This window comes from Miniopterus natalensis, chromosome 10 (assembly GCF_054644295.1).
Source record: "Miniopterus natalensis isolate mMinNat1 chromosome 10, mMinNat1.hap1, whole genome shotgun sequence".
NCBI lineage: Eukaryota > Metazoa > Chordata > Mammalia > Chiroptera > Miniopteridae > Miniopterus > Miniopterus natalensis.
In genome coordinates, this window is record NC_142090.1 from 10539033 (window position 1) to 10562697 (window position 23665).

Genomic DNA, 23665 nt, shown 5'->3' on the forward strand with positions numbered 1-23665 from the left:
TCACCCGAATCCAGTGCTCCGTGTGTCCCTTCCTCTCCAAAAGGCCTTGTTTCTCCAAGTTCCCTTTCCTTAGGAGGCCTTTGAGTTCTAGAAATCACTGCAAGAGGCAGAGGTCTTAATGCAAAGAATTAGCACATTTTAAGAGAAATAGGTGTACTTTTGTGGTGAATTTCATTGTTGATAGTTTCAGAAACACTTCCTATTTGGTTAAAACCCCTTTCTGAGGACTGCCAGCCCGCCGTACTTCTTTGATCAGCAACAGAAAATCAATGGGGTGTTGAATAACAGTGCTTTTGTTGATATATTATTGTGGTTGAGCAGAAGCACAGCACGGAAGCAAGAAATGTGTTGATTCCCTTAGGATATTATCCAGTTCCTGGAAACAGATGGCCTTCTCATATGTGTTGTTTACGTCTACTGTCTCTCTTCGTATGACCGGCGTGCTGTGGAACTCCATGGATTCTACATGTTATTGACCCCAACAGATTTGGGTTATGGATTTTTTTTTTTTCAATGTACAAAAATCCATTTTAGGAATAAAAGGCCCATCTGGGAAGGTTAAACTTGTGGTGAATCACAATACAAAGATTTTTCCCCTCCAAATGACATCAGTAATAAGCTGGACTCAGTAAAAGGGCTTTTGATTTAGTAGAGAGCAATATAATTTGGGAGAATATATTCCTCACCAATGAACAATTCCCAACTTGTTTCTTTTAAAAAATATATTTTGATTTCAGAGAGAGGAAGGGAGAGGGAGAGAGAGAGAGAGAGAAACATCAATGATGAGAACTGGCTGCCTCCTGCACGGCCCCGCTGGGGATCGAGCCCTCAACCCGGGCATGTGCCCTGACCGGGAATCGAACCGCCATCTCCTGGATCCTAGGTCGATGCTCAGCCTCTGAGCCACGCTGGCCGGGCCCCAGGTTGTTTCTTTATGCTTTGGGTCAAGCTCTGTGGCTTGCTGACCAGTTTGGCGTTTTTGGCAATAGAGGGATATAGGCCACAGCCGGCTGCCTGAGGCAGAGGTGTTTAGGAGACTTGGAAAGAGCTTCATTAGTGGTGCTGTTTGCACAGGGCCTTGAAAGAAAACCTTATGCTGTAGCCACTGGTTACCATGCTCCGCTTTGGAAGGCCACGCAGACCTTTCCCTCAAGGCGATGGGCCTCCGTTATAACTAGTAGTATCTTCTCCAGTTTAACCCAGTGACTCCCAGTGGACAGATGAAGTAGTTTGAAAGGTGAAGGAGGTAAAAAGAAGAGGAAGCAAGGTGAAGGAGGTAAAAAGAAGAGGAAGCAGGGCGTAGACTGATCCTTACCAGCTTTTCACACGGCTCAGAAAAGGAGGCCAGCCCTCCACTCTCGTGACCTTCCTTCCTGGGGTCCATCTGCCCCTTTCCTCTCTGGTGTGGCCTTGGGGCTTGTGGGTTCACTCTTACTTAGTGGATTGTAGACTGTCTACAACTTCCCTTCAAAAATTGTGTGTGTGTGTGTGTGTATGGGTGTGTGGGTGGGTGTGTAAGAAAAAACAGAAGGCACAGTCAGTTTTGAGATAGGAGACGTGAAGGGTAGGAAGGATCTGGGTGAAGAGGGTCTTCACTTTGGAGAAATACCTCCTCTGGACAGCCTAGCCAGTGGCACCACCTCAACAAATTTCAGGCTGTAACAGAGGTGGAGGAATTTCATTAAAAGAAAATCAATAAACGTATTTTATGACGAGCATTCCTAGTGTCATGTTATACTCCCTTTTCTGGCTTTGTCTTCTGTTGGCACCGTCACCTGAATGAGAACGGGGCTCCCCAGGCCCCTGAGTTGCCGTGACCGTGTCTCCTTTCCTGCCCAGTGCTCTCAAGTGGCCCTCTTGGAGTGTGCCCAGCTGTCCCTGGGGAAGTCAGCGATCCCAACTCCTCATATCATGTCCCCCTAATCTAGTACTGTTACATTCATCTCCTGTGTGTATAACCCAGAGACTAGAGCAGTCACGGCAGGGGACTGTCTTAGACCTGCGTCTCCTTGGTGCATAATGAATAACCCTTCTTTGGATCCCGGCTTCTAGCCTGGACTAGAGGGAAGCTAGTAGCTCTACTTCCATTTACAGGTGAAGTGATTGAAAATTTATTTCAAACTTTGGTGCTATGTATAATTTTTATTGGTAGAATTGTACATTCTTACATATCCAGAGATTTAAAAAACATTTCCCATACATAGACACACACACACTCACACTCCATATACATATTATTCCATAATTTTCCCATTGGGATGGGGTGAAACATAATCATCTTACTTAGCAAAACTTTTTTCCAGCTGGTGGTTTGCAAGCTTTTGGGGTCATTAGGGACTGTGTATGGTTAAAGAACATTTGGGGTTTCAATTTCTACTTTTAAAATCAGCAATAAAGTAAATATTTGAACTGATTTTTCTCTTGAGCTTGAATATGTGTTTGGCTGCATGCGTAAGGCATTTAATGGATATCCAATGAGAGAGCTCATGATTCCATTGCTCAGTTGCTTTAACACTTGCTGAATATCACAGGCTGCCATGTTTATGACCATTACATCGTTTTACTTTATTTTAATTCCTAGCCCTATACTATGTCAGAGTCAGGGTCAGGGCAGAAAGGAGGTGGTACACGCACACTCAGATTATGTAGTTTGACGAGTGTTTAATAAAGAGGATATTTAAAATGTGTGACTAGAGTGTAGACACCCCCAAAGGCCCGATGAAGAAATCTGAGGCCAGAACAGCAGGGAGCCATGGGCACGTGAAGTCTGAAGCTGCAAGGAGAGGGAAAGAGCGCTTTCACAGGGCTTGTGACACTTACCCAGCCCGAGGTGACCTGCCAGCCGGGAGTAAATATCCCAGCTCCAGTCCCCTTCGCTCTCTCGTGGTCATATCCAGCAGAAACCAGATCACAAGGGACACTGTTGAGGCAATCCATAAAAGTCACTTTTAGAACAGGACATGGGATAGAGGAAGGTGGAGAGTGGACCTGGAGGGGCAGTGGGACTGATCTAGCACGAGTTGCTTAATGTAAAGCTGGGTTGAATGAACTGGGAGAGGCAGGATGCACGGTCATTCTGCAAATGTACCTCTTAGCGATCTTCACCAAATCTCACCAGATTGGACATTCATTCAATCAAATTTTTTCAACACTGAGTTGCTCTTAGTCATTTAAAAGTCAGTGGGCAAAGGAAAAATATTGGCATGATTATAGCTAATTTGGCCTTTTACCTTTGAAGGAACCAAGCATCTAAACCCAGCACTGTGATAACTGTAGGAATATGCTTGTAAACCGCTATTTGTAACCTTATCTTTTATTTCCTCATTTGGAAACATATGTAAAAGTTCTAAAAATGAATGAGCTGACTTTTTGAAGGTTAAACAGTAAATCTTGAAAGCAGTGTTTAAAGCAACAGCACGCAGTTAAGCTTTGGTCTACATGTTTGATGCCCTCCAGTGTCCTGACCAGGCATGCGACATCGTTATGAATTACTCGTCCATAAATCATACATACTTTCATATGTAATTAAGTAAATTAAACAGCATGTAGCATTAATTAAATGGGAAAATGCCAAAGCTATTCTCGTAATGAATGTTGTTGGAAACTAATTAAGAATGAACTTATAGTGCAGTATTCAAAATACACACCATGTCAAGGAGGTATACTTAATAGCATTTTTGTAATGCGAAAGTGGCAGAATGATTAAAAACGTTTTCCATGGGGGTGCGGTTGAGATATGACTAGTGAAAGGAATTACAGAGTCTAAAAATCATGAAGAATACTGACCTGGGGCTTTGGGCGGGGGGGTGTTTTGTTATCAATTTAAAGCACCTGCTCTACTGATTTGAAAATGTGTGTGGCCTGGAGGTCAGCTTCCAGGAGGTTAGGGACAAGGAATGGAAGTTCAAAGGTGAGGGTCCAGGCACGTTTAATTATTTGCCTGTCTGTGTTTATCCATATAAAACAGAGGAATCTTCTGCCATTAGCCTCAGGAAAATCACTGAGGGTGTAAAGAGGGTAATGGAACTAAGACAAGGAAATCAAGCCTCTCTGTGGAGCCCCTGCCCACATAGCTGCTGGAAGCCTGGCTTTCCTTTCTGTCCTTGGCTGAGAGTCAGGACAGGGGACAAGGGCAACCGCCATTCTACTCTGTTTCTGTGAGTTTGACTATTTTAGATTCCTCATGTAATGTTTTCCCTGTGTCCAGTTTATTTCACGTAGCATGAGGTCCTACAGATTCATCTGAGGAAGGGAAATGGGGGCGGTATTTGTCCAAGGGTACAGAGTTTCAGTTAGGCGAGGTGATGGATCCTAGAGATGTACCGTACAGCGTAATGCCTGTAGTTAACAGCACTGTACTGTGTACCTAAAATTTTGCTAACAGGGTATGTTAAGTGTTCTTATCACAAAAAATAATAGAGTGGGAGGAGAGTTGGACGTGATGGCACAGATTGTGGTGATGGTTTCACAGGTGTATACTTATCTCCAAACGCATCCAGTTGTTCATATGAAACATGTACAACTTTTTGTATGTCAGTCACACAGTATGATGGTCACTGGAGGGAAAGGAGGGGGGTCGGGGAGGGGGAAGAGGGGAAAGGGGTCAAATATATGGTGAGGGAAAGAGACTAGACAGTGCTGAGCACACAATGCAATATACAGATATTGTATTTTAGAATTGTGTACCTGTAATGTTATTAACTGATGCTGCCCCAATAAACATAATTTAAAAATTTTAAAAAGGGACAAGGGGCTGCAGGCTCAGAACCAGTGTTCTTACTGCCGTCCCCAAGTGGTTAAATCACTCAATTTTCACCTATAGAGCCATTTACTATGGCCATTGCTTCCCTGGTCTTGGGCATGGTCAGAGTCCCAGTAGTGACAGCTAATGGGGTACTTTGGTCACTTCTTTGTTCAGAAGTGCCAGGGTACTTGGATTGTGCAGAGGGAGGAGTTGAACTGCAGTGTGGTCACAACATAGGCCTCAGCCAATCCCATAAGGAAAGGAGTTTGCATTGCCCCCCCAGAGTTGCCCGGCATTGACTGCATGTGGCTGTCCTTGGCCGAGGTGATGCACTAGGCTTTGGGCAGTTCCCAAAGATGGAACGGAGTCTCCTTGGAGAGCCATCATCCTCCAACACGCCTGTTAACTGGGGGAGTGGGATAAGTGCCTCAGGCCTAAAGCAGGGTCACCTGGGTGGAGCATCAGAGCATCCAGAATAGTTCGTCTCTGTCCCTTGTGGTCCTCAGCATCACTTGTTTCACATGATACTTTCTTAGTGCAGCTCCTCCAGAATTCTGGTTGGCCTTATTTCCTGGGGAAACATAAGAGGAAGGTTAGTGGGGTGAACTGCAGCCCTCTGTGTGGCAGCTGGTCTTAAATCTGCAACTGATCATCATTTCCTTCCTCAGCCACCCATCTGTATTCATCTCAACTAACCCCTCTGGTCTAGGTGACTGTCTTAGTCTGTTTGGGCTGCAATTACAGAATACCGTAACACTGGGTGGCTTAAAAACAGCAGAAATTTATTTCCTACAGTCTGGAGGCTGGGAATCCAAGTTCAGGATGCCTGCAGAATTGGTGTTTGGTGAGAGCCTGCTTCTTATTTGTAGATCGTGATCTTCTCGTGGTGTCCTCACTGGGCAGAAGGGGAAGGGAGCTCTACGAGTCTCTTTTATAAGGGCATAATCTCATTCACGAGGGCTCCACCCTCATGACCTAATCACCTTCTAAAGGTCCCATTTCCAAATTGGAGATTAGGTTTCAACATTTGAACAATGAGGGGACACAAACATTCAGTCTCTAGCAGTGGCCTACCTAGTGAGTTAACAAAGACTCTCACCTTAGAGCAGTCAGATCTGAGCTTCGCTACTATAATTGTCCATTTATCACCAAAATTTTTCAAAGAATTAGAAAGGATGCCCCAGTGGATAATTGTGGCCAGATATATTCTTCCTGCCTCCGCTGTCAAATAACAACTCTACCTCTGCCTATGATTGGGACTAAGATGGTGACTTGCCAAGTGGTGACTCCTCCCGTGCTTGCAAGTCTCTTGACACAAAGATCCCAAAGTAACTGGGTACAGTGGTAGTTCAAGTTGCAAGGGCCTCTTGTTCTGTCCATGGTGGAGATGTTTTTTATGTGAGATTCAGACCCTCAGAGCCCAGATTTGTGGAGATAGGAAGCACAAACTAACCCCAAGTGGGCCAGTGGAAGTGGTAGTATGCAGGGCCACTCCTACGCCCCCGTTTGGTTGTTGCATCCATGTATTTCACCGTGGAAACAGCCCCATTCAGTGATCATGGATTTAGTGAGTATACTGAACCTGGATGACGGTGCTCACGGGGTATCCTCACAACTGCTGCCTGCGTTGCATCCTCAAAAGATCATCCGTCCCTCTGTCAGCTCGCAGCTTCTGGATGGTGTGGGATGTGATGGGACCAGTGCATCTCATGGCCCTGTGCTCACCCCTGCACCTCCATTGTTGCAAAATGGTTTCTTTGGTCTGACGCAGTGTTGTGCAGGATACTGTGTTGGTGGGTCAAACACTTTGTAAGCCCTAGCATAGTGGTGTTGAGTGAGACCCTGTAAAAGGGAAAGGAAAACCCCAAACCCGGAATATGTATTGATTCCAGTAAGAATGAGTTGCTGCCCCTTCCGTTGTAGAAGGGGCCCAGTGTAATCAATCTGCTATCAAGTAGTTGATGGTGCATTTGAGGGATGGTGCCTTATGGGGTGCTCAGCTTTGGTGTCCTTTGCTGGAATGTTCCACAGTCAGCAGTGGTAGTGGCTAGCTCAGTTTTTGGTCCAGGAGCCCCAGTGGTGTTGGACCTAAACGCAGCATTCATCACTGCCATCACGGCTGCTGCACTGATGAGCCCATTAGGACAACAGTACAAACCCAACAGTTAGTTTTGTATGCAGTTTTGGCCATATTGAATGTGCCACTCAGTATCTGAATAAAGTGTGTTTGTCCTAGAATCAGGATGGTGGTAAAAATATGAAATATAAACATCACAGTGAAAAAAGTTAACGTGTAAAATAAAATGTAAATTAGTAGCCATTGTTACAGGCTTAATTTCAGTTATACCTTAATTCCAAGGTCCTGGGTTAAGCTGTCTACTTCCATGAAGTCATCTGCCTCAGAAACAAAGAAAGGACTAGAAATCATGTCATAGCTGTGTTGAGGAATATAAAATGCCAGTCTACATGTGTAAGTCAGTGATTACCCTGGAGTGAGAGCGTATTATGGACAATAAGGGCATTGGTAAACTTTCCGAGCCTTTAATTAATGCTGTAAAGTATATTAGAATTAAAATCACGTAATTTGCAACACTGTCATAAGTTATAAAGACATTGCTTATTAAAATTTAATTTATGGACTCATTGTTTTTAATAATTCAAATTAGATGGCCACATATGTTTACATTTTGAAAATCTTGAATGTTTAAAAAAGTTTTAGCTTAAGACCAGTAAGTTCAGTATAGGAAACTTAAGAAGTTAATGTAAATTAGACTTTTATGAGTAAATAAATCTTAATCTTACATAAACTAGAATATTAATACTATCATTTTTACACTGTGATAAATCTAAGGACTAGGTATATTATAAATCTAGCCTAATATACAGAGATTCACAATCCCAGGTGAGAGCACACGTATCAGTAGAAAACTGGACTGAAGAGTTTGTTGAGGGGAATAAGTCGATCATTTGTATGGACTAGGAGAGAGATCGGCTCATGGCGGCTTTGCTCGTTAAAGATTGAAGGTTGAAGGTAGGACAGAATTAGTCCATAAGTTTGTAGATAGTTGGTCAAAATCGGTGCCATTTTGATTTGTCAGAAGTTTTGTATTGGGTTGATGCGAGCCTGCGCCCGAGTCACTCCAAGATCTGATTTATCAGCTTCAGCTGTGCGGGGCTCAAACCTCATGGTTTGCCAGCTTCAGCTGATTCAAGGCCATTGCACTGAAATAGCTCCACTAGCTTGAGATCTTCTAGCAAAGGTCTGATCTGACATGAAAAACTTCCTTGTACTTCAGTGAGTATCTAATTGCTGTGGTGTTTATATCCCATTGGATAAAGTTTACAAGAGTGGGGTAACAGTTTATTTTAAAACTTCAATTTTATTTTGCTAGAAATAATGAACTTTGCATCTGATTTAAATTTATGATGAACATGTTAGATATTAAAATATAAAATGTGTAAAAGTATATATGTACATATTTTTAAATGATAGAGTAGTTGAGCAAAAAATGTTTGAAGTTCTCTGTTTTAAGATAAATATTGATTTAGTTTAATTGTATAATTCTCTTGGGTTTGCCCTTTGTAATACTTCACAAGCTTTGAACATGTGAGTGAAATGGGGAGGTTTATTTATGTTGTTCTTTAAAGTTCCGGAGTCAAGAACAGCATCAACTCTTGTGTTAAATAAAATTAAATCAAACAGGGAATCAGCCTGTGGTCAGGAGATTCCCTCACCCAAACCTCAGTTAACTCCATAAGCAATACAATTATTTTGGTTTGTTTCAAGTCAAGCCCCCTTTTTTTTCTGGTTTCAGCCAAGGCTGTAAAACTGAGCGCCATTTGGTGTATGCCCTAGATTGCAGGAAAAAAAGAGGCAACAAAGCTTGAGCTGCCAAGAATAAATGTTGTTCAAACTTTATTTCAGGAGCTCCATGTGACTTAAAAACTCCCCCCCCCCCCAAAATGACCATATGTGTCCTTCAAGGTTCTTGGTATTTATAATTCTAAAGTCAGTTAAGTCCAAAGCATCTGACCTCACATGCCTCTTTTCCTCTTTGGTGGTGAACAAAATAGCCCTTAAACATTATAGAGTCCATTGAAATTCACTTAGGGCATCTGTTGGTACCATAATATTGAATGTGGGCCAGCATTTAAAAATGGGTGATTAGGAATCTGGCTCTTTTTGCTCTGTTGAGATCCCAGCCAAAATCTTCTCCCCATTGCAGGTGGCCTGTGGGAACTTGGTCCATGAAGGCCTCGATATGTTTCTATCTGTGTCTCTGTGTTAGACAGTAACCCTGAAGCTATGGCCTCTGTGGCTCAGCCAGACTAGAATCCAAAACAAAGCCCAGAGCTGATTACCACCAGGCTCGTCTCCAGGGACCCATCACGATTCTGCAGCAGTGCCCTGCGCCCCAGCTGTGCATGGCCTTGGTTGCTTCTGATACCAGCCTGGCTGTCAGGACTGTGTGTTTCTCCCTGAAACTGGAAGGCTGGGATTCTGTACCATCAATGAAGTACTGCTAGGCACATATTAGACTCTGGAGGACTTTGTCAGCGAGGTGGGGGAGACATTCCTGTTGTTAGGCCTTAGCAATCAAAGTACTCCTCCATTTATATGCGCTGTGTTATAAAGAACTTTTTAAGTACATTACCCCGTTTGAATCTCATAACTACTTAATGGTATAGGAGAGGTTTCCAGTATAATTACCATTTTCAGATGAAGGGAGAAATTGGAAGGGTTAAGATCCCCCAGCCAATAACAAAATCCAGCGCCATCTCTCTGTTAGCATCTATTGATGTACAGTCATCTGATGTGTGCATTGACGAAGTGGTGGCCGGGTAATAGCATTTAAGATGCTGTTTCACAGTACATTTGATGGAGCAACGTTCCGTAGACCTCTAGTTGTGGCTTCGACGGCTGTCGTGCCAGCAGTCCACCGTATTGATTTCCAACCATGTGGCATGTCTATATTGCAGACTTAATTAAATTAAAATGCTAGCAAGTTTGCAGTGTCTGGAGGAGCTGGAGGAGGGTGTTGTGAGGAAGCACATTTCCAGGTGGTTTGGGTTAGGTGTTTAAAGCCTGGATAGCATGAGGTTGGTAATTGCATCACGATGTGGTAGCAGTGACTGTTCAGTTCATCAGAAGACATGTGTGCCATGCCTGTGAAGTTGAAGAGCTATGCTCAGTTGTGGGGATCTGTGTAAGAACCATTGCAGGGACTTCTGTGAAAAATCTATAATTCCCCTGGAGAGACAAACATGTGCCCATAAAATAACCAACAACTCAGGGCAGCTATTCATTAATGCCAAGGGCAGGTACAGGTTGTAAGCCTATCATTGAGAATGGGAGTTCTTTTAATATATAAATTGATTCATTTAACTTAAAGTTACCTATAGGCATCAGGCAAGACTTCTTCAGCCAGTGCCTTAGTAGCTTTCCTGCCCGTCACATTTTCTTTTGATCACTTGACAAAAGCCCTGTTTGAAAAATGTCACCTCATTGCTCTGAACTTGTTTCTTTGGGCTTGGATTTCAAAGCGGGTGGAAAGGATGAGCCTTGGGAAGGCTAAAACCCCTCTTTGAGCATCACTGCCTACTTCTCTCCGGTTGTTATTGAGGGACAGCAGCAGCCAAGAAGCACCTCTTTTGTTCCTGGTGGAAAAGTAATGCCATTTGTTCATTTAAGAGGATTGAATTTGCCATTCCATTAATCTCATTGCTGCTCTCTGGCAAAGAATAAAATGGAAAGCTGCTTGTTTTGAGTCCTGACATCCCAAGGGGATCATAAGTCTTTGACTTCCCTCCTGCACCCTTGAACTTCTCTCAGATCCTGAAGCTGGGTCCTAACTCTCTGATCCGTAATTCCTGTCTTTGTGGGTTCTCGGATGTTAAAGTTGTCAGAACCGCTGAGATGGATGACTGTTGATATAAAGAACTGTGTGAACCAATAGTGGCTTTTTTTTTTTTTTTTTTTGCTTTTTATAAAAACATATCAGAACCATATTCTATTTGGGGGGGGGGACCAAGCTTGTGTGTGTGTGCGCGTGTCTGGCTTTGAGTGCTTAGGGGATACCGGTGCCTCCTCTCTAACAGCCCAGATGGTTCGGGAGCAGGAGACTCTTGCATGGCCGAGGGTGGGGAATGTAAGTGGCGAGCGTGGCATCTGCAGTCCCAGTTACCTTGAGTGGTGGGCTCAGTCCTGGCTCTGCTCACTTCCTTGGACTTCATGCATCCTGTGATTGAAGTGGTTTTAAATTTTCTATCTCTTGTCCTAACACCCCAGGGCTTTCAGCAGAAGTTCTCCTTCCACAGTAAAGAGATCGTGGCTATCAGCTGTTCCTGGTGCAAGCAGGCGGTAAGTGTGGGGATGAAAAACACAAAGCAGGTCTGTGCTCTATCAGAACGGACATAGGTCATTGCTTGAGTTCCTGCCTGTAAGTGGCAGGTCATCATCCAATGTATGTATAGTTTCCCTCACATAGGATCGTTGGAGGAAGAAAGACATTAAAACTGTGGAATTCTAGCACATGTGAGCTGGGAGACACTCTAGAGATAAATTTACCCCTTCATTTATACACATTGAACTCTGGGATCAGAGACTGGAAAATTCTTCCCTGGGTCTCACCCTGCTCTAGAATTGAGGACTTCTCACTCCTAGACCATACATGGATATTTTTCCCAGCTACACTAGATTGTTGACAAGTCTTCCTGAGGTAGAAAGTTGCAACATTAGGAAGAAAGCAATTGTAACATTAGCTGATCCTCCTAACCCAGCGGTCCAGGCATCTTGGCTCTTCTGTTTTCCGTGTGGGTACCTTTTTTAATGACACTGTGTTAGCACGGCAGTGGTCTTGTATTCTTTAAATTTTGATATCATTACAGCTGCCTGTATGCTCATTTAAATGTAATTCTTACTTGCATTTGAACATATATATTCACTAGAATCCAATAGTAATTTATCTATTTACTTTTCCTCTTTTGTAATCTATCCTTTTATAAATTTTATTTTTAGCCCCTCTGTCCTAACCAGATGGTTCATTTTCTTGTTTGCCTGTGTTCCTGTTCTTTTTTTAAGCAGACAGTGTATATATACTCTAACTTATGGGCTGGCAAACTATGGCCCTGAGACAACTCTGCCTGCTGCCTGCTTTTGTAAATAAAGTTTGGGACACGGCCATGCTCAGCCGTTTATGTATTGTCTATGGCTGTTTTGGATTTCTGTAATGTCCTGTAACGTAACGGCAGAGTTGAGTAGTTGCATCAGAGACAGGATAGCCCCTTAAGACTGAAATATTTACTATTTGGACTTTTAGAGGAAAAGTTTGTGGACCTCTCCTCTTATCTCTCAATTCACCTACTCTTTTGAATGACTGTATAAATGGGATGTATAGTTCCCTCATGGAGCAGCCAACCTGAAAAGAAAGAAACTAGTTTCAACTAGGTTAGGTGTTCGCAGGAAAACTTCAGCTCTCTACACCCATCAGGTATAACTAGCCAAACAAGGCCAAGAGGCAGGAGCAGATGCATCTAGTTGAAACTCATGAAGTTGACATTTTTGTAGGTCAAAACTTTTGAATTCGGGCAATTCCATAAGATTCAGCCCAATAATCTCTCTAGCACAATTTCCCTAGGCCCCCACATGTCGGGAGAACCTACTTCCATTATGTAGAGACACATTGGTCTGGAAAGCTCAACGCTTGCTCTGTCACCATCCTGCCACACATTTTATTCTTGGCATTTCCATCCCCTTTCAGTTTATAGTTACACAAATAGACTGTCTGTGCTTCTGTTCAGAACATATTCACAAGCACAAGGCCATCCCAGTTCTTGATTGAAACTGTCCCATCGAAGCAGTCTCCATCTGGAGAGGAAGAAGCAGATTCAGGGTCCAGGTGTCCCAAATGTACCTGTGCTGCTGCTTTCCCTGACCTGGGGAGACCCCGCCTGGGGGACAGCGTCGGTGGTGGCCGTGGGCTCTGGTAGGGAGCATCTGCTCTTGCCCCCTTGCTATCAGGCTGTGGTTAGATGGCTTATCCACGGTCAGTTAATTTGGGGACAGAGTCCCTCCTTCCAGTGAACACATGTGCTCTCTCTTCATTGAGCTATAGTCCAACTGGGTCACTCCAAAGGCGACTTTCACTTGACCACTGTGGCAGAGCTGTGGTCAGCTCCACATTCCTTTGAGTTTCCCGGGGTCACCAGGTTTAAAAATAACAAAACATTTTAAGACAGATTATAATGGTGACATATTTTAACACTACAGGTAGTCCCTTCTAGAATATCTGATGTCAAACAGACCAGTAAGCGTCCTCTGTGGGCACACACTGCATCGGAGAGAAAAAACAAAAACTGGGATTGGGAGCTGGGTTTCCTGGGTTCCCTGGGTTCAGGTCCTGATTCTGTCACGTTTGGACATATCTCCTGTTCTCCCTAGCTTGGCAGTTACTCAGGTAGAAAGGGAGAGGGTTGAAGCAGGCAGGCTCTGAGGTCACTTCTCTTTTAGAAATGCAGTTGCCATTCATTTGGGGGTTCATTTGAATGGCTAAGAGAGAAACTCACATTTTTTTAATTGGAATTTTAAATTAACAGAAAAGTTGCAAAAATAGTACAGAACATTAATGTGTCCCTCCCACCCAGCTGCCCCTCGCTTCCTCTAATTTTGGCAACTTGCATAACCGTAGTACCATGAATAAAACCAGGAAATTAATGTTGGCACGTTACTGTTAACTAAGCTGCAGATTTTTCAAACACTCCCCAGGTTTTTCTTTAATGTCCTAGGATCTAATCAAGGATCTCACAAGACATTTAGCCGTGTGATTTTTTACATGTGCTCATTCTTTCTCTGCCTTTCATGGCCTGGACACTTTTAATAGTGCTGACTGGTTATTATGTAAAAATGTCTCCCAAATTGAGTTTGTCTCATTTTTTCATGATGAGATTGAAATTATTTATTTTAGGCAAGATGCTATAGAAGGGAGGTGGTGTCCTCACTGCATCTTATACGGGGGCACATAATGTCAGTGTTTTATTACTGATAATATTAAGCTTGATCACCTGATTAAGGTGTTGTTTGCTGTACGTTCATCATAAAGTTACTGGGTTTCCCTTCCCGATTGATAAATATTTGGGGGAGATATTTTGAGATTATGCTGATGTCACATTTCTCCTCAAACTTTTGCCTACCAATTTTAGCATTCATTAGTGGATCTTTTAAAAAAATTATTCTAAATTAAAAAAAAATTTAAATGAATAAACTTTATTTTTCAGGATAGCTTTAGGTTAGGAGCAAAATTGAGTAGAAAGTAGGGATAATTTCCATACATTTCCTCTCCTTATACCATCACACATTTCTTTATTTTTGACGTCCCATGAGAAAATCTCCTTTTAAAGAAGATATACAAATAACATTTCTCTGGTATATCAAATTATTTGCAGATCACAAATGACTGGTGGTTGGGGAGTATTATGAAATTGTATTTCATACTTAATTAACTGATTTAGTAATTAGCCAGTGGATCCTGTCAGATCTTGAAGATATGCAGAGATGAAGACAAAGCCTCCCTGATGGGATGTAATTGGGGCCACCATATTTGCCAGTTTTCTTGAGATAGTCCTAATTTACATCTTTTGTTCCAACGTAATTATTAACAGTGCTCCCTTTCACTCTTAAAATTGTTCCAGTGAAGATGATAAATTATGTGGTCATGTTAAATAGAATCCAAGGAGAAACCGATGTTAAATCTTTAAAAAATCACTATGATTAAAACTTTAAGGCTTGTAATTATTGTGTAATGTGATTTTATGTTTGTTAGAAAACAGATGTTACCACCCATCATTATCTCTTTACAGCCACACAAAAGATGATTGAAAATGTGATTGGCCTAAGGTCACTCAATCCGTTTGGAGATAGAGTTAAGCCCCAAAAGTATTAGTCTACGTTTACTTACTTCCTTTCAAAAACAAAAATCACGTTGGATTTGCCAAGTGTAATAGGGCCATTACATTTTTTGGCAGCCCTCATGAGCCAGGCAGAAGCAATCTCTTTGTCCTGTTACCTCTTGGACTAACAGCTGTCTAGAAGACATGTTTTCCTCTTTCCTGGGTCCCTTAAACTGGAAAGCCTGGGAAGGATTCACATGCATGGGTAGAAAAAGGAGAGGCAGATGGTAGGCACTGCCTTTCTGCTCATCTTCATTTCCTTTTCAGCATTGTCCCAAATTAACCAAGTCTGTGACCAGCGCAAGTCCGTTGAAACAAAATTATGTGCAAAGTTAGCGTCAGTAGAGCCCTTGGTCGATGTAAGAAACATTCACACCTGTAGAGAATTTTTATGAGTTTGTTTGAGCCAAACTGGTGACAATTGCTGAGAAGCAAAATCTCAACAGATTGAGGAAATGCTCCAGAGAATGGCAGTTTTACAGCTTATTTTATACATTAGAATCAAGGGAGGAGACGAAAGGAGGGCTACGTGAAATCTACTGGTGGTAGAGTAAGGGGGCAGGAGAAAGCAAAGCCGGGAAATCTCTGAGATTGGATAAAAGGCAAAATAGACACACACTTCTTTTACTTTGGTGGGTCCAGGATAGTTGGTAATGAACACTTATTGCCCATAGAGATGGTACGTGGGCGACAGGTAACAATGAGGGGTTCTGTGGTCTCTGTTGTGGTGGGTGTGCCCCAAGGGGTGTGGAAAGGGAGATCACACTGACATTTCAAAGGCATGTTATCTTAGATGCAAAAAGAGAACAGACAAGCTCACTTAGGTAAAAACTGACGTTTGTCAAGGAAGCTGCAGGCCTAGGATGTGACTACCCACCGTGACCTGCTTTTAGTTAGGGATTTTTACGTTCAGACCATCCTATGTGGTCACTTTCCGTCTCTGACTTTGTAGAGCCACCATGTAAGCCTCCCCTGAGCTTGTCAGGTTTAGTATGTGGCCACTTTTTCCTTCACACCTCCAAGACTAACAGCTTTAAGTAAATATCTTATTAAAAATCAACTCATAGACACAGACAGCAGTGTATGGTGATTACCGGGGGAAGGGGGTGGGGGAGGAAGAAGACGGGAAGAGGAGGGTAAATGGTGTTGGAAGGAGACGCGACTTTGGGTGGTGAACACACAGTACAATATAGATGATGTGTTACAGACTTGGACACCTGAAACCTATATAATTTTATTATCCAATTTCACCCCAATAAATTCAATAAAAATAAATAAAAATGAGATACTAAAAATACAAACCACGAGGTTGTAAAGTTTTAGCTGACCTGTCCTCTGAGATTGATTTCTTGCTATCAGTTGTTATCCGTTGGTAAAGTGAAGTGAATTCTAAATCTGGTCTCCGAGCTCCTGGGGCTGGTTGATGAGAAGCGTGTGTCGCGTGTGTGCGCGTGTTCGTATGTGCACGCATGAGCATGTACAAATGGCCTCGTTCCTTGTCACTGCGGCATTGCCCTTCGCCCGGGACTGATTATGGGCCTGTCTTTCTCTTCAGTTTCACAATAAGGTGACCTGCTTCATGCTGCACCACATCGAGGAACCCTGCTCCCTGGGGGCCCACGCGGCCGTCATTGTCCCGCCCACCTGGATCATTAAGGTGAAGAAAGCGCAGGTAACTGCCGGGCCGTGCTGCTGGGCCGGTGCGGAGGAACAGGAACTGTTGCTTCTTGCTTTTCTCTCCCCGACTAGCCCTTGGGTTCCCACGATCTCTGCTCATTCATCCCCGTGGCCCCCTGCTCAGCTCCCCGGTTCATCCCATCAGCCCATCACCTTACTGCGTTGGGCTCTCTCATGGAACCAGCCTCCTCTCCTAAAGAAATCAGAGTCCACAGCAAGAATGTGTCCTTCCCCTCTGTGTGCTAATGATACTCTCTTTGGGTGCTCTCCCGAGTTCCTTGAGTGCTGGTGGTGGCTGTGGGTGATTCTTGCACACCTCCTGTTCCAGCCGGGGCGCCCCCAGTGAGTGACTGTGAGGGCAAACTGTGCAGGCTTCCTGGCTTGGTTGAGATCACCACCCCTTCCAGCCTGAGCGGCAGAAGGTCATGACCTTCCTAACTACACAAGGCCGCTTAGAGAGCAACACTCCTCCCTTAAGGCGAAGTAGAACTTAGCCTCTTACTACCCAGTCTCATGCTGTATTCAGTCCTCACTCTACTTCCCGTCCTAGAGGGTCTCCTTCAATTCTGGGAAACCTTGGTGGTTTCTCCTAAGGTCATCATCTTTGACAGAAAAATTTCTGCCTTTGTATTGTACATCTTAGACAGTTAACTCCAAGTTCTGGGATGGCAGACTTTTAATGCTACAGAGAGAAGATTATACCTCCCTAGGGTGTAGGTACCTTAAGAAGTCTCACTGAACATATCTTTAAATGGTGTGGCAATCCTTTTTCATGTGGCCTCCAAAATTATCATGCGATTTTTTCTCATTGACTCGGTTTTTTATTTAAAAATTGTTGGGTCAGGGATACTGTTTTGCTTTGTGTGTTTTATATAAAGTTTGTGTCTCTGCTGATGAGCAACATTTGGGAATAATCTTTCCAAGTTACAATCCCTGGAAGCCCTTGGGAAGTCTTTTCCAGAGGCAAGTACAGTATCTATACATTAAAAAATAGGGAGCCTATGGACACAGATAATAGTGTGGTGAAGGACTGGTGCGGGGGTGGGGGGGTGGTAGAAGGAGTCAATGAGGAAAAAAGAGGAGATCTGTAGTGCTTTTAATAATAAAGATAAATATTTTATTTTATTTTTTTATTTTTAAATATATCTTTATTGATCTCAGAGAGAGGAAAGGAGAGGGAGAGAGAGAGATAGAAACATCAATGATGAGAGAGTCATTGATCGACTGCAGCCCTCAACCCGGGCATGTGCCCTGACCGGGAATCGAACCCCGATCGCCTGGATCCTAGGTCGATGCTCAACCGCTGAGCCGCGCCCGGCCAGGCATAAAGATAAATATTTTAAAAATGGGGAGTCTAGTCCTTCCTTTGTACATTTTAGAACCAAAGGCCAAGAACTGTTAAATGATTTGCCCAAGGTGACATACACAACTTTAATACTATGTCTGAAATTCAAGTGTACTGATTTCCAATTTAGTGTTATTTAAAAAATCTCTTTAACATTTTTACTTGTGTTTTCCCCTAAAATTTACTAATCTCTCCATGAGCTTTATATTAAATATTCAGTTAAATCAACATGTTTTCATCAAAAGCCTCTATGGTATCAGGAAGGCTACTGGGCATTGTGATGCAATACAAGATCTTTGCTCTGAATAACCATGTAGTTACCTTAAAGAAAGATTAGGGAGAGCTTCACGGAAGAGGTGGGTTTTAGTCTGCCTCTTAAAGATAGGTGGGACTTAGATCAGTGGAGAAGAGAGGAAATAGCAGGCAGGAGAATGGCATGAGCAAGGGTACTGGGTCCAAATTTATATTCATGGGATTGTGAGACTAGCTTGACTGCAGTGGGAGGTTAATGCAGGGGGTTGTAGGACAGGAGCATGGGTTCCTCAGGCCTGGCTGGCAGGGAATTTTTTTATACATGTGAACTTTATCCTTTTCAGCAAAAGAGTAATAGTAACACTGCATTTTAGAAGGAAACATCTAGCAAAAGTGTGTAGGATAGTCTGGTGCTATGGGATTTGGGGAGACTGGAGATAGATCAGTTAGGAAAATCAGAAGGTGATACCACTTTGCGGGGAAGTTGTAAGTTTCCTCTTTTAAACTTTAAAAATCTTTTCATTATGGAAATTTTTAAGCAAGTGAAGAGAGGTAAGATTATAATGAATTCTTCTGTAACATGAACTTTTCTACCATTGTTGTTTCATCTATTCCCCTGCCACACCGTAATTTCTTTTCCTTAATTAATTTTTTTTCTATTTTGAGATTCACATGCAGTTGTAAGAAATAATACAGAGAGATTCTATGTACCTTTTAGAGATTTTCCCCTCGTGGTAATTTCTTGCAGTATCATAGTACAATATATCACAACCAGATGTCAAGATGCAGAACAGTCTCCGCAGGTGTCCCTCATGTTACCTTTTCATGACTAAACCCATGTCTCTCCTGGTCCCACCCCATCCACTCTGTCTCACCTGCAAAGTGTAACTAATCCTAGTACCTAATTCATAGGGTTTTCATGAGGACTAATGAGCTAAAACCAAAAAAGATAAAGTACATAGACTAGCACCTCGCTCACTGTAAACACTCAATAAACGTTAGCTCTTGCTTTCCTTCTTGTCGACTTTTAGGAGTACAGGGTACCAAGTGAAGCTGTACGTCAACGTATTAAAACGTTGGACAGTCACACGGGGGTCAGGACAGAAGTTACTGATCCCCGAGGCATCAGTGTTGCAGTGAAAGAGGGTGGGGAGAGCCTGAGATTTCTGATGGAGAGGGCAGAAAGAGACAGAACGGGGCCACAGCCTGCCGTCCGCTGTGTTCCTAAGTGGCCTTGGACTCCCGCTGTACCCGCTGAATTGTACCCTGCAGTGGGGATGCATGTGCATTGGCGTGATGCCTGCCCGTGGGGGACTGTCAAGCCCTATTCGTTTACTGATAGAAAGGTGGAGAAAGACGGAGTAAGCACCCTCCCCTAGATAGTGGAAGGAGGAAGAAAGCCCTGCGAAACAAGGAGACACCTGTGATGACACAGAGTTTCATTATTTAAAATGGGAAGAAAAACAGAGCTGTCATCAGTGTCAAAAGCAACAACAGCAAGGATTGAGAAAAGCCCTTGTTGGGACCAGAGCATGGATGCCATCAAAACCGTAGCTTGTAGAACGTGGGGAATGGGTGACAACCTGTTAACAGTGGTGTGGAAACAGGCAGAGTACATTGGGAAATGATGGAGAGAATTTGGAAGGTAGATGGAGAACAGCAGATAAAATATTTTCCCAACTTTTAGAATTCATTTACTTTTTAGCTTTAGTTTTTGTTGTGGACACTATTACACATGTCCTCCCCCCAGCCCTTGCCCACCTCTCCCCAGCCCTCCTCCCTGTCTCCCGTCCCTCTGGCCACCCCCACCCTGTTGTCTGTGTCCATGGGTTACGCACATATGTTCCTTGGCCAATCCCTTCACCTTCTTTCATTCAGTCCGCCCTACTCCATCCCCTCTGACAGCTGTCAGTCTGTTTTATATACTATACAAATATTTTCCATACGTCTCTCTATATGTCTATATTCTAGGACGCTGCTTAAAAATATGATAAAGGAGAAGATAGTCTTCTCTGTGTTAAAGAAACCTTTACTTCATTAACCACGTTCAAAGGTGCTGGTACATGCAGTGGGAGGTCCAAAGATGAGTCAGATGTTAACCTGAAAATAGACACGACAACCTCAATCACCGGGCAGAGTGTGGATTCTGGAAGAGGGCTTTTGCCACGTACATTTTTAATCAAAGAGCGGCCTTCTGATACCTGGGAACGTTTGCCTTCTTGAGCGTCGTGCATCTTTTAGGAGAGACACTCCTAGGGTGGCGAGAGGGAGGGACAGACGGGTTCCGTCAGCAGCCACGGGAGTGAGAGGCCCTCACATCTGAGGCAGGGCATGCTGAGCGCGGCCATGACGTAGAACCCAGGTGGGAACCCGAAGCAGGGTAGAGAGACTTCATTTGGGGAGATCAGCGTAGGCTAAATTAAAAAAAAAGATGTCATTGTGCTTGGTCTTGAAGGATGCACGGGTGTCATTGGGAAGAGGGGTGAGGAAGGGCAATGCAAGTTGATAGACCAGGCTGACAACGACAAGACAGGTTGTCACAGAAAGTCAGCTTTATTTGTCATGTTCGTGCCTAGACAGATGCCCCTAGAGAGGAGTGAAGGAAGCCTCCCTGAGCGGACAGTGGCCAGGGCGAGCGGGGTGGGAGGAAGTGGGATGACTCTGGCGAGAGGGCGCGGGCTCCGAGTGGGCCGTCGCTCCGTGACCAGCTGTGCAGCTGGAGCTGTGTGCGACCTTCATGGCAAAGACTGAGCGCTGCCGGGCGGTGTGCTGGCGTCACTACCACCGTGCTTGCAGGGACCTGGGGGTCAGAGTATGACGGAAGGTGGAGTTGAAGGAATGAGAGGAAAGCCAGGTTTTAAGAATCAAGCTGGAATCCGTTGATGCGTTTAAGGCCAGAGTTATATTTAATGTTACAGATGTCAGTGTTTCTTCTCTGTACTGGAAACGGTAGGGGATACTATTTTGATTGGATAACCAAGCGAAAGATGTAATCATTTGGAGCTGAAGGGAAGACCTGTGTTACATGAATTTTTGTGTGGAGTCAAGTTATGGAAGACTAGATAAATGACATTTGGATAAATGACATTATTTTACACATAATGATTTAAAACTTGCCTTTCCTAGTGAAAAAATAAAAAGAATCTTGAGGAGAAGTCCATATTAGTAAATATAGATTTAATGCATGTTTAAACTGCCATATGTGTTCCATGCTATGGATATATTGGTTTACTTAGCCAACTCCCTACTGATGGATATTTGTATTGTTTCTAATGGTCTACTTATAAAAATGCCACAATCAGCTCCTCTCTGGCTTTCTGTGGGCTTTCTTCATGTGAATCCTTTCTTAATCCTTATGATCGCATAATCTTAAAATGCTGTAGACTCATGACATGTAATAGCAATGGCCAACAATATCCCTCAAAATTTCCCAAGCCATTTCCTTTGGTCAATCCTGAAGGTTAAGTAGTTCTTGCTGTGACTTAGCCAAATACGCCCGAGAAGCTGCTGAGACCCTGTCCTTAGTTTCTGGAATGTGCTTTCTTTATTCTCCTGCCTGCCTGATCTCAGGACAGCCTCTGTCCCCGCGGTGCAGCTGGAGCAGGGCAGAGTGAGAACGCTCTTCAGTAGACAAAGTCCATGACACCGCCTCCTTCCGAGTTTTGTCCAGTACATCGTGGGGGAAGACTTCCTTTGGGATGAAGAAGTGGGGTATCTTCTCTTTAGACGGTTGTTATAACTGATTCTTTGCGATTCCATAACCTGGACAAATCCCCGAGGAAGAGCAAAAGGTAGTTAAGTTTCATTCACAGTTGAGTGAGTCACCCATAGGCCTTTCTTTTTTAACCTTCACCCGAGGATATTTTTTCCATTGCTTTTCAGAGAGAGTGGAAGGGGGGGGTGGGGGAGAGAGAGAGAGAGAGAAACATCGATGTGAGAGAGATGCATTGATTGGTTGCCTCCTGCACATACCCTGACTGGGACCGGGGATGGAGCCTGCACCAAGGCACATGCCCTTGGCAGGAACTGAACCCAGGACCCTTCAGTCCACAGGCTGGTGCTCTTAACCACTGAGCCAAACCAGTTAGAGCACCCATAGGCATTTCTCAACAGGCCAGGAAGGAGTCACACCATGATAAAGATTTTGTTGATAGGATTATTTCTGCGGCAAGGTAAGACTGTCCTGATACCCCGTATAAGAACACAAAAAGCCTTTATGTTTTCTTAGGACTTTAATAAAAGAGAGGGCACAGAATGCAGTGGGGCGAATGCTGTTGGAATCAGAAGAATGCAGATATCCAAGTGAAGGCCCAGCGATTCACTGTTTTGATAGTGTTGAACTTGCCAAGTGAACCCTTTTTATCACAGAGCTGGGAGGCTTTGTTTTAGAACACAGGGCCAGTATCGAAAGGGTACCTGAATATGTCACTACCAGTTTACCCAGTAACTTCTTGGTATAATTTTTACATTCCTGAGAAACATTGTAGACAAGCTAGGTGACTTGTCTAGTTGTGGCCCAAACACAACCCAAATCTGCCACCGTATCCATCAGTTCCCTGTATGCTGCCTCCTAAAAGGAAGTTCTGCACTGAGACAGAGACGTGTATTTACACATGAACAGAAGGAAGGCCGGGACTTTGAGGGGTGCTGTGCGATTCCGTCCTGCTTATCTTCTGCTGTTTGACTGTCCGTAGGGCTGTAAGCTTTCTCAGAGCTCACGTAGAGGCGCCCAGGTACTGTAAGTCACCCCCGCTTGGCCTCTGCCCCTTGTTCTGTGGGATGAAGAAGGGCCTCAGATGCTTTGGCTCGGTGAGGCCCAGAGGCACTTGTATTTGCTACGTGTGTTACAAAAGGCTGTTTTGTGTGTCTGTTCCCTATTAGAACTGAGTTCCTTGTCTGCTCTGTTTTCAGACATCAAGCCTTATTTTGGGTGTGGTTTTCTAAGTCTCTGCTTCCCAAACGTGTGTGATTGTCAGAATCACCTGAAGAGCTCTGGTTTCTATGATCAGGCAAGTTTAGCAAACAGCCTTAGCCTGGCCCATTAGACCTTTCTGTGAGTTTAATTATTGAATCCTGTCAAGAATCAAGGACCACAGTGTGTTCCTGCAGGCACCTGGTGTGCGTCCTGCATTGCTCTTGGCAGCAAATTAAATGGAAACAACAAAGAAGTTAGGAGACAGGCATTCAGTTCCTAAGGATCCTTTCTAAAATCAGGAGCGCCTCAGTGAGTGTTGTGAATTTGAATAACACTGATTCATTGTTTCAACCATGATTTGAGTGCATGCTATGTGCCAGGCATTTGTGCTAGGTGCTGGGATATACAGCTCTGAAGGAAGCAACTAACATTTTTGGAAGTCCTTGTCATGGGATGGATACCAGGCTAACTGCTTCACATACTTTTTCTGATTTAAACTTCACAACTCTTCTGTGAGGTAGGTATTACCACCTTCGTTTTAAAATTAAGAAACCGTTACTTCGAAACTTGGACCGACTTGGCCAAAGTCTCAGATCTAGTCACACAGATCTCATGACATCCAGAATTAACACCCAGTCAGTCTGACCCCACCGCTCATGGTCCTTACGCACAGATCTGCTTTACTGTAGTAAATGCTCTTTACTCCACCCTTCCTACTTCAAACAGAGGTTCTCAACCCTGGCTACATGTTAGAATTGCCTGGGAGCTTTTAGAAAGTACCTTTGCC

At 43.7% G+C, this 23665-nt stretch overlaps 1 protein-coding gene across 2 annotated transcripts in view; it reads left to right on the forward strand.

Moving 5' to 3' along the window:
* The window catches only part of DGKI (diacylglycerol kinase iota), a 375957-nt gene that overhangs the window by 175782 nt on the left and 176510 nt on the right, over positions 1–23665 (forward strand). For both annotated transcript variants that reach the window (XM_087820996.1, XM_087820997.1), the window contains exons 7-8: positions 11034–11105; positions 16245–16361. In XM_087820996.1, the coding sequence (XP_087677122.1) occupies positions 11034–11105; positions 16245–16361 (189 nt within the window). The remainder of the gene's footprint in view (positions 1–11033; positions 11106–16244; positions 16362–23665) is intronic.